At 40.5% G+C, this 16,581-nt stretch overlaps 1 protein-coding gene across 1 annotated transcript; it reads right to left on the bottom strand.

The window, feature by feature from the left end:
* Positions 1-1,462: 1,462 nt before the first annotated feature.
* LOC112119475 (programmed cell death 1 ligand 1-like) lies at positions 1,463-10,962 on the bottom strand. The gene is made up of 7 exons (XM_029911719.1): positions 10,898-10,962; positions 9,786-10,139; positions 8,229-8,522; positions 5,614-5,724; positions 3,821-3,877; positions 3,090-3,155; positions 1,463-1,965 (listed from the first exon to the last, which is right to left on the bottom strand). The coding sequence occupies exons 1-7, from the start codon at positions 10,950-10,952 to the stop codon at positions 1,943-1,945; spliced, it is 960 nt and encodes a 319-aa protein (XP_029767579.1). The 5' UTR covers positions 10,953-10,962; the 3' UTR covers positions 1,463-1,942.
* Between the last annotated feature and the right edge of the window lie 5,619 nt (positions 10,963-16,581).

Raw genomic sequence — 16,581 nt, 5'->3', positions numbered from 1 at the left:
TGGCGGTTCCCTCTGAAACAGGGGCTGCTCCTTGGGGTAATTAAGCCAGGTTTACAGCCAAAATGCACCCATGGTGCAGCCTAAAGCAGCCACACCACATTAGTGACTTTCATGACTTCTGTGATCAGTCTGACAAAAGCGGCCAGGCCCAGCACATCAACAAATTCCAGCAAAGGAAGCTAGGCTCCAACTTCCTTTAAAAGGAGGAGGCCAGGGTTGTCAGACATTTTGGCCTTTAGGCCACGGTAACCTGATTTACAGCATGTTGCCCTCACTGTGGTGTAGTATAGCTAGAGGCATTGGGGGGGTTTATTTTTGCAGTTGAAATGACTCACATAACCTGTTTGAGAACTAGCATTTTGAAAAGAGAGGCACTCCACTTTGTTTTAAAGTTTTCCAACTTTTTCATAAAGCCATATCTCACGAATGCTGTAGTCAGTATTTGTTCTCTTAGGAAGATTCTGTGCAGGAGGACTTTTTGAATGAATAGGGTTGTGTTCATTTTAGGAGTTATTCTCCCTGAAGCAATTCACCCTAGCAGAACCTATGCACTTAAATTTCATTTAAGCCCTATTTTGAAGGCTTAAGTGGTAGCCCGATCCACAGGACTAAATTTCACCCTATGGATTTCAGTTTGTTTCAGTGCTGCAGGAAAGTTCATAAACTTTGTCCATAGGTGTTAATACCCCTTTAATTTCTTTACAGAAAAGACTTGGCTACTTTAAGTCTGAAACTAAGATTTGAGTACATCTCAAATGATGGTTTTCATGATGGGAGATTGGAAAAGGTTACTTGGAGTGACTATGAATGATATTTCAAGTTATTGTAATAACATACACACATCCTAATAAGTGTTTGTCCTTGTACCAGGCCCTTGCCATGCCAATGTAAGAAGAAAATGTTATACAAAGGGGAAGTGCTTAGGAAATAGGATACAAAAGGAAACGAAACACCCTCTTTATTAAAAAATATAGTTTTCAATTTTATTGTAATAAATAATTCTAATAATTTATGACACAGTAAAATAAAGACACAGTAAAGACAAGTAGGTATATTGCAAAATATAACCAAACCATAGCTTAATGATACTTAGAATCCAAAAGTGCTTCCAAAATGCATGCTAATTGATTTAATGAGAGTCTATTTTGTATCATAGAAGAGCAGACGTTCCATCTCAACTGTTTCCAAAGAGTCCACTCCATAGGCTATTCTTCTAGAAGGTCCAAAGTCTTGCTTTTCAGATGGTTGATCAGAATAGTGACCAGTTGCAAACTGGTGGTGCCAACTATATCCCTAGTAACAGTAAACAGTAGAACTTCTAACTCTCTGGAGCATCTTCAAAGGGCAAGAGATTATCTGCTGACTTCCAACCCAAGAGGAATCATGATGTTGACAAGAGGGTTAAACAGCCTTTTCTCTGTTGAACTAACTAACTAACTAACTGCTCAACGTTAGCCAATATCTTAAAATCTACAGATGGTGGCCCACATGCATGACATTCAGTCTCCTCCTTATCCTTGTATGGGTCAAAGTGATGACAATTTCATCCGTGGAGGCTGGAAGTGATAGCGTCTCAATAGGGAATTTAGAGCTCAGAGAAAAATTGGAATGTTTTAAAAACAAGTATGAAATGCATTAGGGTAGGAACCTCAAGTGCATTCTTTTTTGATAGAAGTATTTAAAAAACCTGAAAAACATCCACAAAAGTGCATAATGGACAAAGCAGACATGTAGGAACTTAAATAAATACAAATACATACACAGAGAGCCTGATGCTGATCAGTTTTACATCAGGATAACTCCATTAACTTCTGTGAATTTACTCTGAATTTACACTTTTGTAAATGAAAGGAGAATTAGACCAGGACATTTTAAAATAGTATTTAAAATAAAACTCCCAGAGCTCTAGAATATATTCAGTGAAGGAAGAAAACATTCTGCATTAAGTCCCCTCAATTCGTACATCTGTGAAAAGAAAAAAAATTAAACAAGCATTATAGAAAAAAGACATCACCACACATTTATGACATCATTTACCATCTTTAGTTTGACTAAAGCCAAAAGTAAAATAAATAAAAAATACATAACCGACAATACTGCACAAATTCTGCACCATTTAGCCAATAGGGTTGAGTGGATATACATCAATGCAGAATTTGACCCAATCTTTTTAACACCAGAAGAAAATAAATAATCTCTATTGTAGCTTGTAATTGTCCAGTTACCACATCATGGGCCCAATGCAGGCAAAATTTGTTCCCATTAAGGGTTTGTACCTTTTTAACTAGATCAATTTTTAATTCAGATGTACTTATCTAGGGCAAACAAGGCCAAACTAACTGATGTTTAAAAATTAACTGACTGATGGATCATATTTTGCAATTATATTCTTGATGACTTTGGGCCTGATTTAGCCAAAATTAGTATCTGTGGCCATTGACTCACAGGAATCTCCAAGTGCGAACAGAGAAGGAGGAATTATCCTTTTACTAACTGTTATCAAATTCCAGCTTAGATGGTTGTGCTGCCCCATTCCTAAGGACAGAGTCATGTGACAAATGCATAAAAACGTAGTCCATGGACTTTACTGAACATTCTAATATTTTCTCCATGCTGCAGCATATTAACAAGGTGATTGTTTATCTCCAGGTGACTGAACATTAACCAGCGATGGAAGAATTGTAAAGGGGTCTCATTCTGAAGTTACTGGTCTTTCCCTGCCTGGAAACTACTTTTTGGAGATCAGCCAAAGAGACCTAGAAAGATTCCCTAGAATGCAAAGCTTTAAAAACAAAAAATGTAACTAACAGGTGGGAGAAAGGAAAATAGGAGGCCTCAGATCAGTAAGTCAATAATTGGGAAAGGATCCCCTAAAATCACTGGAGTGTGGACTGGGAAGTGCTCAAAATCTGCATTTAAATTTTTAAACTGGTCTACAGGCCAGTTCTTAGTCTGTCAGTCCCTTAGTAACAGCTGCCGTTAAGCTCCAACTCCCACTGGGCTATGCCCTTTTCCTGGACATGGAAGCTGGCAGATGATTTGTACTGTGTGAAGTTTGCTACTATTTTTCCTTTTTCATCTGTACTTACTTTCTAGTTCTTCATTCTCAGGAGAACTCTCTCTGCAATCGCCCTCTTCCTCATCTGTCGATAATTCTTTTAAAATAATAAAAATAAAATAAAATATCAACACACATATACACACGAGTGGGCATAGTTTTTTCCCCCTCATGTATGGTCATAAATCCTTTGTAAAGAATTCTGACCATGGCATTCTTGGTAAGCTGAGTGCCTAATTGAACTACAGGCTTACAGAAAGAATTAATGCATAAAACAGTTTGTTTTATAGAACTAAAACTAAAAATTGTTTTTCTTTCTAAAACACTATTCATCTGATGTAGCCTCTGGAGGAAGGAGGAAATTGAGCCATTTTAAGGCACCTTAAAATGGACAACCAAAAATTGACCCATTCAAAATCACTAGTCACTTTTTTAAAGCTTGGTCTTTGCGTTTGCCTACACTTTTAGCCACAACACTAATTTCTGTTTGATAGGACTGTTTGTGTTGTAATATGTGAAGTTGGTCCAGTCTGATATTTTACTTAATTTACTGTTCAGAATATATGTTTTTATTATTTCAGAAAATAAAAGGCACCAAGTTCACTGTTTAATTATTACTGTCTAGTTATCAGACAACTTAAAAGAAGAATGCAAAATGGAGCAGAATACAATTTTCCTTAGGGTTGCCCCTATTATGTAGGGAGTTCTCAATTAAGCCAGTTTCACTTGAAGCACATCCAGTCACATGTATGCAATACTTACTTATCACTTTCACTGCTGCATTATTTGTACATGTCTCCCTGTCCTGATCTTTTCTAGCTGCAAGAGAAAAAGGAAGAATATGAAAGAAAATTCTCATTTTAGATTTAGTGTTACTACAAAACCCCTGAAATATTTATCTAACTTATTTGCTGTTGTATATTTTTACCTCAAAAGACTACAAATTAGGTATAATATCTACTGAAAAATCACCTTTGTCACTGTTCCAATGCAAACTCGGGGGAAAAAACAGCTAAAATACTACTCCTTCTTGTAACTTAGGAAAAATGTGACCTTAATATCATATTTCCAGGAGGGGAACTTCTGAGACACCAAGGATTTCCCCTGTTCCCTCCTCCACTTTCACTGTGTACTCCTGTTTCACCACACTCTGATAGCAAAGGTACTGTTGATTGAACAGGGCTAGCTGCAGCACCCTCTGGAGCCTGCTAACACCACTACTGACATCACTTGTGGGGCTGTTATAGAAGAATACAAAACATTTATACAGGGCCTGAGACAGACATCTCCATAACACCCTGTTATGTGGGGCAGGAGAAGGTTGTGTAAAGAGATGAACTGAGTCTGACATAGCAATGTTATGCTATCATTAACCTGATGGACTAGGAATATGCAGTCCTAATGGAGACCTTATCATAAATTTTGATGATGGAAGACATTTTCCATGTGATTTCTAGCCAGAAAGTATTGCTATTTCCAGTGCTGGGGTGGTGATGGGGGAATATATTACATGGCCTGAAATAATAAAACAGTTTCATAACGTTAATACCTCTACTGAGAGGTATTACTGAAAAAGTTACCGCACAGCTCTGTATTATTTCCAGTTGAAGTTCATGCCAGCTGTGTGTTTATGCCTACTACATAATTTTAAAAGATTTTCTGGTGAGCTGTTAGCCCATTGCCTGGCTCAAACTTCCTCATGCATTCCTGGTCATATTGTTACAGTATGACAAACTGGTGTGGTTCTGTCAGCATAACAGGTGTGTGTCAACACTGAACCTCCAGTACTTTTCAGGTAATCCCTCTGCAACCGTTTGATCCTGAAGCTACCAACTTTTTTAAGTCACTCAAATTAACTGAAGAAACAAAATCTAATTTAAAAAAAATCAAGAAAATGGAACAAACTAGTGGTGGCAAACCACTGTATGGGGAGGTGGAGTACCTCTTGTGATAAAATCTTCCAGACGTAAATCTCAAAAATTCTTGCAGATACCTGTTTATGGTCATTTCTATTACATTTTAGCCATGATAAAAATATAACTAGAATGCACTCATTTAGATCCCTTATAAAGTTATTGAGTCAAAGTTCAGACAGTTTTGTTAGAAGCTATAACAGAAAAGACAAATATCATGCCAGCCTAATGACATGTAGGTTCCATATCATGAGGGAAACTGAGGAACCGGAAGCAGCTTTGGCAATGCCAGCTGGGTAGGAATGCTTTCACTTCTGAATGGAGAAAGCACCACTCATAATGCTCTGCAGCATCATCTACAGATTGACCAATGGAGATGCATTAACAACTGCCTGTAGGCAGATGACGAAACAGTTCACTGTGCTAAGGAGATGATAAATACTACCTTAATGGTTAGTATGTGGTGAGAGCAGATTAAGAAAAAACAAAGGAAGCAGGAAGGATGTGATAAAAGAATTAAGAGAATTGGGGGTTTCAGGGTAGTTGGAAGGAGTTGGAACAGACCATCATCAGCTGATTTCAATTCTATTAGTATCAACAAACATAACAAAAGGAGAAAAATATGGTAAAAAAAATGTATACCCTTTTTTACCCAAAGCATAAATAGAAGCGATGATCCAAAGAGAACCAACACAGCCCCAGCTGTTGCAAAATACCGTCTACTGTTAATCCTTTGACTATCTACTGGACAATCTAAAAAGGATTAAAAGAAAATTATTAGGGAAATAATCAAGTTACAGTAACCAGTTAAATTACTCAAGCGGGTTAAACTCTCTTGAATCTTAGAAATTTCAACAACACTTTTTTTTTAAAGTGTCTTATTTTTTTCTTGATTATCAATGAGCTTATGGAACTGGACAAAATGGAAAAATTTCACAAAAAATTGTCACCATTTAAAAATACAGGTTATAAGTTATATAGATTTTATTTCTCTGCGATTATTCCAAAACCCAACAACCTGAGAATGTTGTTAATATTATTGAATTACAATAATTAGTTTAAGAAGTTCAAACAACTTTGATCACTACAACACATGTCCATGACTCATTACTGTGCTCACGGGAAATACAGAATCATAGTAACGTAAGGCTGGACTGGACCTTGAGAAGTCAGCAGGTCCAGCTCCTTGTGCAGAGACAGGACTAAGTAAACGTACCCCATCCCTGATAAGTTTTTAAGAACAGGTTGGACAAACACCAACAGCCTCCCTTGGAAGTCTATTCCAGAGCTTAACTACCCTTATATAGTTAGAAAGTTTTTCCTGATATCTAACCTAATCTCCCTTACTGTAGATTAAGCCCATTACTTCTTGTACTGCCTTCAGTGGACATGGAGAACAATTGAGCACCATTCTCTTCATAACAGCCCTTAATATATTTGAAGATTGTTATAAGATTCTTCCTCAGTCTTCTTTTCTCAAGACTAAACAAGTTTTCTAAAACTATTATCATTTTTGTTGCTCTCTTCTGGACTCTCCAAATGTTCCACATCTTTCCTAAAGAGTTGTGCCCAGACCTGGGCACAGTACTCCATCTGAGGTCTCAGCAGTATCGAGTACAGAGGGACAGTTACCTCCTGTGTCTTATGCAGGACACTTCTGTTAATACACCCCAGGATGATATTAGTCTTTTTGAAGGCTAACATTTTATGAAGGGAGCTTAATCATTAGGGAAAAGATATACAATAGTGCAGAAACTGATTTTACACCAATCACTGCAAACCTCCATCTGAAGTTGTAGCTAACACCTCCCTGTTCACGTCACAGGTATAAACCCCCTGCTCCCACACTGCACGTTATCACCCTACTCTAAGCATTTCAGAATGATATTCAAGCAGCTTATTTATTTTTGCTTTCTCTTTTGCTTCTGCTGTTATCTACTATGTATACCTTAGGGCGATTATGCACAAATTCTGGTGTGATACATTTTAAATTGAGTTCAAGGACACACCCTGATGCTGCATTCCAAGCCATGTGAGACAAGTCAATAAACAGAAACTGTTTCAAACAAGGTGGAAGACAATTTAATATTTATCTTTGCTTCCGGAGTCAGTGGTATCCAAAGAGATGCACTGGATAACACAAACGGGTCTGTGACAGAATGCAGGGGGATCATTCTTCCATAGGTGTTCAAGGAAATGGCTATCACAATAACTGCTCAGGAAACAGACTGGGGAGTATCCTTTTGGAAAGGCAGAGTTCCACACCCAGGATTACAGGGCTGGACTGTATCTCACCTGGGGATTTTGCTGTTTTAATCATTTCACTCCCTTGTTAAATACCATCATCCCTTGAGACTTTGCTCACCATAACATTTTTTCCCCCTGATGATTTATTCTAACAGTATCCAAGGGCCTCGTCTGGACTTTTGGATTTTTGCAACCTCTTCCTTCCACTCCATTCTATGTACAGATTTTTATTCTGGTACTAATTTGTTTAAATGTATTGTAGGAATAAGGAATTGATGGCTCTGATCCCCAAACTGTACATGTTTATGATTAAGTTCCAGAGGAAGGTTTCATTTCTCGGCTCCAGCTAGACTGGGACATTTTCTACCCTCAGGTTCATACATGACTTTCACATAACTTTTAAAGCTGTGCAGAACTCCACACCTTGAATCACCACCCACCCACTCCATGTATACTGGAAATATAAACATGGTGGAAAAACAACACTTAGCATTTTCAGTGTTTCAGAGTGCATTACAATCACGATCACATTAATGCCTATACAACCAGGGCTGGCTCCAGGGTTTTGGCCGCCCCAAGCAGCCAAAAAAAAAAAAAAAAAAAAAAAAAAGCCGCGATCGTGATCTGTGGCGGCAATTCAGCGACCGTCCGCCGAATAGCTGGACGTGCCGCTCCTCTCCGGAGTGGCCGCCCCAAGCACCTGCTTGACAAGCTGGTGCCTGGAGCCGGCCCTGTATACAACCTCTGCAAGGTATTGTCTACATTTTGCATGTGGGAAACTGAGGCAGGGCAGTTCTGTGCCTTACCCAGTGCCATAGAGGAAGTTTGTGTAAGAGCCTGGATTTAAAAACCCCCACAAGAGTTTCCAGCTATTAGGCCTAAAATTCAAGCCCCCAGACAATACCCATTTCTACAATATATTGCTTGGCCTGGGCTAGATTAGGAAAAGCAGGTTGTGGTTGATCCAATAGACAACCTTACAATGCATTAACATACTTAAGAAACATTACCTGGTATGATTAAAATAGCAGATGTGTTTTCTTTAAATTCTTTGTTCCAAAATATACAGTGAAATGTCTCATTAATACTTGTGTTGGTTTTAAGTGTGCTTGTCACACTATACAGTTGATCAGTTCCTGTTTCATAACTTGTGTTTGCTTTGGCACTGAAGTCTTGATGTTCCCCATTATGCCAAATGACCTCTGCCTTAGGATACCCTTGTGATTGGCATGTTAACTCCCATTCGTTGTGTCCTGGAGTCCCCTGGACAGTCACAGTTCTTTTGGTTATGTTTCTATAAGGAGCTAAACAAAAACAACAACGACACAAAAAGCTATTATAGCTATGGCGTTGACAGAAGATTGTGTGTTATTTCAGGAGGTCATGCTCTTTTCAAACCAAAATTCTGCATGTGAGCAAGTAATATGTTTTTGATGATCAAGTTAAACATCATTATTGTTTGCTTCATAATTATGGTAAAAGTGGGGAGGTAGGTTTTCTACCTGGACTGATCTATTTTCATTACAGTTTTGCAACTTTTTTTTAAAGATTGTATCAACCTTCACACCCAGTGCTTTCTTCAGCTGGCCTCCCCAACATCATTCTTCATTTGTTTCACTACCATGTGTGGTAGAAAAGGGCAGAGTCATGGACTCCACCCAGAGGTAGGTGTGGGGTTGGGCTGCTGTGTAAGTGCCATGAGGGTACCTCAGAATGGTCAGAGGAGGCCTCTTTGGATGCTGACCCCAAGTGGATAATTGGGGTCCTACAGATTCTGCATCATACATGCACCAGAACCCACAATTTATCCCATAGCTCCCATCAGCATTTGTGGGAATTACTTGCATAAATATCTGTGCATCAAAGTGATATTAATATTCCCCTTAGTCTACATGTTTTCCACTGTATCTTTGTGGGAGAACAGTTTGTAGCGAACTTTGCATTCTTGATACTGAATAAACTCTTGTGCAGAACTGGAAGGTTCAACCTATAATATATACCTAGCAGTATTGAGACAAGCAATCCATAGTTTTTCAGAAAGAAAATGAGGGCAACATATAACTTGTATCGGGGTCACAGCCTGGGGCAAGAGGTGTCAGCATCATCCCTGTACAGAGGATGGGAATCCATTCGGTATTTTGCCTTTCCTCTCCCCTACCTCTGCAGGATTAGTCCTCTTCTCCAGAAGGCAAAGCTATGGGTGAGAAGGGGCCATAGAGGGAGGTTAGAGTGTCCTCAGTGTGACCAGGAGGTAGGAGGTGCTCAAGGAAACCTGAGCACTTTTGCACAAGAAGTGCTCTGCCTAATCTCCACCTCCCTCATTACCCTCCAAATGTAAGCGAGAGAAGGAAAGGATGGGCAGCACTTGCTCTCTCGAGTTGAGTTGACAATGCTGTAATGTAGAGGCTTGAGCTAGATCTTACACACATTGTGAATGCTAGTTACAGACCAAGAGCCAAATTTCACACTCCGGCATTATTGCCATCCCAATGAAGTCAGTGAGGGGAGACTTGTAACTGGATAATGCAGTAATAAACTGATTTCCACTATCTGGAAAAAATGCTTACCTTTTACTTGCAAAGTGATCGTCTTGTAGTCAGCTCCCTCATAGCCAATGAGACAGAGGTAAGTCCCTGCATCTGTAGGTTTTACACTGGTGATCTGAAGCATAGACTGTCCCAACTGCAGTTTATCTTTCAACAAATTTACTCTTCCCCCGTAGTCGCTGTGTTGGTTATTAAAGTTTTCCTTTCCTTTGTGAAGTTTGTAAACCTCTTTTGTATGTTCCTCTTTTTTCTCCCAAATGACACTTAAATCTTGAAGCTTTAATTCACCATTCACTTGAAACCTGCATTCCATGGTCACGTTGCTCCCATATTCTACAGTGTACTGTGGCTGGGGAACTTCAACTGTGAATAAAGCTGAAAAACAGAATTCAGAATAAAACTTCTTTTCCAAAAAGAACATGGATTTTCAAAGTTATATTTTACCAACCGTGTATATACATTTCTGTGTGCCTAATTTATGCACACAAACATCCACAGTGTCTGTGTGCAAGTTTGGCATTTGTGCATGCACATAACCAGTTAGGTACCTAACTGGCTATTTACACTTGAGTTGTGTACACACACACACACAGAGGATATTTGTATACGTAAACTAGGTGTGGGTGTCCTCTTGGCCCCTATTTTCAGAACACTGTGGAGAAGCTTGTACCGCTGCTGCCTGTTACAAGAGTGCTCTATATTTGTATATATGTAAATAGTTGCTAGATAAAGTGCCAGCAGACGACACTGAAGAATATGTAGCATAGTACTTGGATTTGTGGACCAATAAAACTTGCACACTGCAATGTCTTCCTTTGTGCAGTTCTTTACATCTGCTCTTTACACACACCCCCACCCACACTGTTTTGTGGATACACTGAAACTATTATGGATACCGTACCTATGGAGCTGTGCTCTCCCCGCTTCTTTTACTCCTACTTGCAAGTCTACACAAACACTACTGCCAGCTACATCAGTCTAGCCCTTTTCAAGCACACACATTTGGCTTAACATTTAAATGATAAAGAACAGTGTTTTTTTACCTACAGTTTAAAAAAACTAAGTTGGATGGTATAGTTCCCATGCCCATACATTGAAAAAAAAAAACCTAAGCAAATATTTCTGCTTCTTACCATTTAGGAAATGCCAATGGGACACGAATATACACAAAAGCAATGCATTTTCCATCTTGCAGAAAGAACCTAAAATGATACAAAATCCTATTATGGTGTGTTTTCTAACATTACACTATACACTGTACTTTAGCCAGGCAGAATGTAGTAGCTGGACATAGGTATTGAGTTCTACTATAAACAGATATATGCCAGATTGCCACAAGATACATCAGAAGTCTAGTATTGTATCTGTGACTATGGAGGAAATTGCAAATATTTTGGTAAATCAGGTAATAAAATCCTCGTTCCTGCTCCAGCATATAGCTGTGTCAACTTCTGGACAGCAGATTTAAAAATAAATAAAAAATAAATTCTCACATTCATCCATCATTTGTAATGTAACAATACATTTTTCATCAATTTATGCCACAAAGTAAGTGCTCATACACAGACATTGGTTAAAGTAGATTTTAGTAGGGAACTCTCACTGCACTAGCCAATGAGGAGGGAGGAAGTTATCTGGGAACATTATTCCTCCAACCAAAAAGAGGAAGGAAAAAATCTCCCTTATTTTAACCCAGCATGAAACATATCTGCTGTCAATAGAGCTAGTTGAATGATACAAAACCAGAGTGTGAAGGTTTGTATTCTGAATGGTTGTTAGGTTCTGCCACGTTTGTACCAGTTAGGTTTGCAGTTCACATATTTTCACAAATACAGGTTTCAGTTCACACATCTGGAGAACAGGAATATGCATATTTGCATGGGAATAAGATTATTCCCCTACCTTAAAAGTTTCAGTCATCCAGTCAGGGAGTAGAAACAATACTGTAGCATCAGGAATAGCCAGATGAAGAGACAAGACCACACTGTTTAAAAATCCACAATTCTCTTCTAATGTATCTGAAGCTTTCTCACTGCAATGCCTGTCCCCCTGCAGCAGACTACCGACACTGTACCGCCAGAGAACACTTTCAGTTCCTCCAGCTTCCCTCAAAACTAAACCCACCTGCAATCTAGAGCATGTGGAAGAGAAACCCATTATAGCACCATGAGACCAAACACAGACTGCAAACAGCACATAGCAAAAATGAACACCTTTCAAATAATCCATAGCCTGAAAAACATTTGCGTAAGATCTTTGGTGAATGATCCATGAACAGGGGGGAAAAAAAAAGAGGACTAAATTTAATCAGATAGCGTCTTCCCCACAAACACCGTGACCAACTCCAGCTCTCAAGATTACAAGATTCAGAGTTAGCCAACATGATGTCCATTGGTAACACCACACACGTACATACACAGGAAAAACTCCTAAATAAACCAATGCACGACATTCATGTCTTACAGGTAATTAGCATGTGAGGCATATCTAAGGCACGTCAATTAAGTCACAGTAACATATTTTGTTGCGAAAAGTGAAATTCACTTCACCTGTATGAAACCTAAAGTGAAGGTTGAGGGGTTTGGCAAGCAAAAATCCATCCCTTTGACCCAAGCTGAAGCACATACTAATTTATGCCCAAAGGCTATTGGCTCTGCACATCAGTTGTGGACTGAGTTCTCAGCCCCTCCCTGGCCCACTTTGTCTTGTCTCCCCAAGCTACCCCCGGCAGGACTGGCATTAAAGAACCCCTCTACACTACAGCATGCATGGGATGCATCCTGTGTGGCTGCTCTTCTGTTGAAACTTCCTCTTCACATCTCCAAAACAGGAGATCTTTACATCTTGTGAATATATACAGCTGTGAACAAAGGTAAAGTCTGCTAATCTTGACACAAAGAGAACATCCCTAAAAAAATGCCTCTTTACAATAGGGTCTGCAAATAACTTTCTGGGCCAGGAGGGAAGGGGTTATATAGGCTGGCCTGAAAAGAGGCACTGCAGTTGGCTCCATACCACAACACTTGCCAGAAATGTCAAGCTGGATGGAATAATCACACAGAGAACAAGAGATAAAAGTAAGGGAGTACTAGGTTTGAGAGAACTGGCTGCCCACTCTGTTGAAGGAAGGAATTAAATCCAGGGACCGGGAATCGCAGCCTGAAGAGAGGGAAGGTGAAGTGGAGCTTCTCTATGATGGAAAAAATCAGACTAAGACTGTTCATCTGCTCGGCAGGTGGGAAGAGTGGGGCAGGTTTCTCTGGAGTATGGAAAAATCTAGAGATCAGCTGAATCTTATGAGTGTTTTCCTCACTCTGTTGGAGTTTACAAAGTCTTTGGAAGGCTGGTCAGTGAACGAGACTCTCCAGGTCTCTCAACGGGAAAGGAGAAGGGCCAGAAGCAAATTAGAAAGGAGTTTTGTTCCTTCTGAAACTGAGTCCAATCTTTGCACAAAGGGGCATTTGATCTTTTTTCCTCTATTTGCACTATTATTTAATGGGAGATCTCTCCTGAATGTGCTTGGAGATGTAGCTTCCTTTTGGCTCCTGGTGTGTCCACTCAGTCCTCTTCTTGCACACTTATGGAAACAGGTCTTGAAGCCCACCTCTTACATCACAAATACAAGCAGGAATTAAGCATTAAAGATGATGCAAATGTGTAGGAGGGCAGACTTGTAAAACTGTGAAGAAAAAAAAAATCTACCAGCTCAAAATCTGCTTCCCTGTGCCTCCCCACCCCTCCCACCTCCGTAACTAAAAGCGTGAGTTACTTTTCTCACCCGTCAGACCAAAAATTACTCACTCCTGGATTAACCGATTTTTACAAGTCTTATGTGGGAGTGTAAACTACAAAAAAAGTACTGCTAATGTTAACTGCATATGCTAACTTCATTTCAAAAGGGATACGTTTCTAAGTACAGATTTTAATCAAGAAGAATACCCTAGGCTCAAATCCTACAGTCCTTATTCAGCCTATACTCAGCCAAAATTCCCATGAGTGAGTTTTGTGTGAGTATGGAGGACTACAAGATTTTTTCTTATCTATTTTTAGATCCCCAAGTTTCATACCCACATAAACTGCTATAGAAATTGGCAATGCTTTTATTAAACTGCCTTTAGGTTTTGCTTAAGAAATTAGGTATCCATAGTAGTTATCTACCTTCCTAGTGATATACTGATAAGAGTTTACCATTTACTTAACTCTTTTTTTCTTCAGCATTCTAGTTGTATTTCAATATTAAGCTGATAATTAAGCAAGCGTATCTGCTATTGTGCTGGGGTATAACATGTCTGGGCCTTGACAACACTGTAGATTTGAGGGCATGGAGTGTGCTGAGAAGGCTCAAACCTCTTTCTCCCACACTTATTGACTGGATTCAGGGCCCAAGCAGGAAAGCATTAAGGGTCTGGAGAGTCAAGGCAGCTGGAGCTCATGAAGCAAGCAGGCCTGAGCTACGTGCCAGGCAGGAAGAGGATTTGAGGAGCCAGAGTAGGATAACAGGCAAAGGAGAGTGTGGCGTAGAAGCTCAGAGTGAAAGGTCTGTTTCTGGAGTATGCTTGTACCCTAGAAGGAAAGAACTTCATTTTGGGACGGGTTGTTCCTGTGATGAGAACAAGCTGGGAAGGTTGACATATGAACTTGGAAGCGCCTACCCTGTGAAACACACAAAGGATGTGACTGTTGAAATACAGAATCCCTTAAGACAGGAGACCTGCTATTGTAATGCACCAGAGGTGGGAAAAAATTTCACAGGATGTTTTCCATAGGGAAACAAACCAAAGTCCAGGATAGCTCACACTGCATATAAAACAGACAGCAACAATCATTATGGAGCTTGGTCCTGCTCCAGTTGAAGCTGACAGACGTACTCCTATTGACTTCAATCAGAGCAGCCTTAGGCCTTAAATGTTAACCTAAGCTTTTTAGGGCAAGGACTGTCTTTTTATTACATAGCTGTACAGCACCTAGCACAGTGCCCGCCCCAATATCTGACAAGCACTTATAGGTGCTACTGTAATACTAATACTAAAAAATGATCACAACCCCAAATATTCTAAGTTACCAATAACTATATGTTACGCCTCATGATTTCTCATAAAGAGTCATAGAACACAGATATTGTGCCCAATTCTTCTCTCATACAAGTTTTATGTTGCTGTAACTCCAATGACTTCACTAGGGAAACTTCTGCAAAAATTTCCCAGTGTTGCTAATAGTGGTTCAACTTCACCAGAGGTGGCAATGCTTGGAATGTTAGTATAGATAACATTTTAAGCCTCATTCATCTAACCATGCTCAGAGCAAGGTTTGATCAACAGTGCTTGGAATGCTGGTGGCAGCCAGTGGCCCGTCTACACTAGGGCTCCCAATATTGCTAACATGGGGTGGCGCTGAACTGCTGTTAGCAATGGTGAGAAATTTCAGCAGTGTTTGTGTAGACTTGCAAGTAGGAGTAAAAGAAGCGGGGAGAGCACAGCTCCCCCTCCTCTGGAAAAAACAAAGGGAAAGCTTTCCCCTCCTCTCCATTGCTTGGGGGAAACAAAGCTCCCCCACAGCTTCCTCTTCTCCTTGGCTGGGACAGTAAGAGCTTCCCCCTCCTGTTTCAATGTACTCTAACCAGTGTTTGTAACTGAGAGAAAACTGGGTCCATTATGTTAAGATCAGAGGAACAAAAAGCTCCATCAACTTCATTAGCTTTCTTGTACTGTGGTTCTTTAAACACTACAGGGTGAATAGGGCACAATTAAATGTTAAAGATCATAGTCTGATTGGATTTATACTAGTATAACCAACAAGCAACTCCATTTGGCTGCAGTGGTTACTCTGGATTTACACCAGTAACACAGCATAACATGACATTTAAAGCACTGTCACTTTAAAGGGCACCAGTTTGTTGTTTTTGTAGAGATCAGGGTATGTGTATGAGAACAAAGGTTGAATTCACAGGAAACCACCTTTAAAGGTTATCTAACACTGTGGCAAATATTTCTTTGCTTCCTACCTGTTGTGACATCCAGCCACAGTACAAATGTAAAGAAAGAAATACATAGATATAGGTCAGTGTTTAACCTTGTTACTGTAAAGTGTGTGAGAGGCATAGACAGTCCTATAGAAACAAGTGAAAAAACAGAACCATTTGAATGTACACATTCAAGTACTGAGTAATCTGAAAGTACCCAAGGGGTGGTTGAGGGGGTGGATTTTTGTGAGTAGCTAGACAGAACTAGGAACTGCTTGCACTAGATTCTTTTGCAGTTAGAAAACTGTTTAATGATATACAGGGACGTCCCTAGCTATTCTGGGGCCCTATGCAGCCCCCACGTGGGTGGGGGGGGGCAGGCCTCTGCGGGGGAGGAGCAGGGGGGCTGTCCCCAGGCCTCCATGGGAGGGCGGGGCTGGCTTGGGAGGCAGTGGGAAACCACCCCCCAGCACTCACCGGTGGCACGGCTGGGGCCGGGTCTGCACTTCCCGCAGCCGGTGAGTGCACCCCCGCCCTGCTGCAGAGCTCAGGGGAGTGAGGGCGGGGCTGGGGCAGAGCAGGGGCGGGAAGAGGCGGGGCTGGGGTGGGAAAGGGGCGGGGTGGGGGCAGAGCAGGGTGGGGGCCCTGGGGAAGAGCCGGAACAGGGTCTGGAGCAGCATGCAGCTGTGCAGGGCATGAGGAAATTTGGTGCCCCAAATTTCCTGGTGCCCTACGCAGCTGCGTACTTTGCATATGGGTATGGACTAGGGTGACCAGCTGTCCTGATTTTATAGGGACAGTCCCGATTTTTGGGTCTTTTTCTTATATGAGCTCCTATTACCCTCCCAACCCCGTCCC

Source organism: Terrapene carolina, unplaced genomic scaffold, assembly GCF_002925995.2.
Source record: "Terrapene carolina triunguis isolate 2854851 unplaced genomic scaffold, T_m_triunguis-2.0 Scaffold113, whole genome shotgun sequence".
NCBI lineage: Eukaryota > Metazoa > Chordata > Testudines > Emydidae > Terrapene > Terrapene triunguis.
Note: the sequence above shows the minus strand (reverse complement) of the source record. Positions and strands in the feature narration are given on the sequence as shown.